The sequence below is a fragment of the Neopelma chrysocephalum genome, unplaced genomic scaffold, assembly GCF_003984885.1.
Source record: "Neopelma chrysocephalum unplaced genomic scaffold, ASM398488v2 Primary Assembly neopelma1_180376, whole genome shotgun sequence".
Lineage (NCBI taxonomy): Eukaryota > Metazoa > Chordata > Aves > Passeriformes > Pipridae > Neopelma > Neopelma chrysocephalum.
Window position 1 is genome coordinate 1 of NW_020937636.1, and position 947 is coordinate 947.

At 62.9% G+C, this 947-nt stretch overlaps 1 protein-coding gene across 1 annotated transcript; it reads left to right on the forward strand.

Moving 5' to 3' along the window:
• Positions 1 to 146: 146 nt before the first annotated feature.
• Positions 147 to 897, forward strand: LOC113962464 (rab11 family-interacting protein 5-like; the record flags this gene model as incomplete). Its single annotated transcript, XM_027673217.1, has 1 exon — positions 147 to 897. A coding segment is annotated over one exon (751 nt), but the record flags the coding sequence as incomplete, so codon positions are not given.
• Between the last annotated feature and the right edge of the window lie 50 nt (positions 898 to 947).

Here is a 947-nt window from a genome sequence, read left to right on the forward strand (position 1 = left end):
GGGCTCTGCATTTCAAATTTAATTATAATCCAGTGGAGCCCGGGAGCTGGGATGATTTCAAGGCTCTCTTTAGTGTTTGCAGGTAGGAGATAAAACACTGCTTGTCACATCCTCACCTCTGTTTTGTGCTCAATCTCCCCCCCCAGTGAAAGACTATCTGCCGTCCCCCAAGCTGACCCACAAGAGAGCGTTCAGCGACGACGTCTCGCAGGTCAGCCCGGTCCTGGAGCCCAAAGCAACCCAAAGCCTGACGCCAAAGAACGACCCCGTGTCCCGTTCTTCCCTCTGCATCAACGGGAGCCACGTTTACAGCGACGAGCCAGCCCCGAAGAGCCCCGCGCTGGTCCCGCCCGGCTCTGCCCCACTGCCCGTGCCCGCCGTGCCCAGGAGGCAGGACGAGGGGTTCGGCTTCGCCCCGCTCCACCCCGACCCCCACGAGGCGCCCTGGGGGCTCGGCGGCTTCGAGAGGCCTCAGCAGAGGGACGAGCCGAGGTTCATCCCGTCTCCTCCCAGCTTAGCCCTGCAGGAAGAGCTCAAGGTCTCCACCAAGGCCGTCACCCTCAGCAACCACCTGGGCAGGGCCAGGATGGAGGAGAGCAGCCGCCTGGAGAACAAGCCCGGCCAAGCCGCGGCGCCCGCGGGCTTCTCCTCGGACAAACAGCCCGAGGAGGCGAGGAAGGAAGAGAAGAAACCGAAAGGTGGCTTCTTCCACCACGGGGGCAACCGGAGCGAGACGGGGAGCAAAGGCCAGGGGGAGAAAGCGGGACCCCTCGTCCAGGCCGCGGCGGCGGGAGACGAGAGGAGTAAGAGCAGCGGCTGGTTTGGTTCAAAGGAGCCCAAAGATTCCCCTCAGAAACCCAGGTCAGTGGAAGGGGGGGGTGTGGAGATATCCAGGCTGTTGATTCCTGCCCCAAATTCCCGTCTTCAGAGGCTGGGAAATGCTCCCG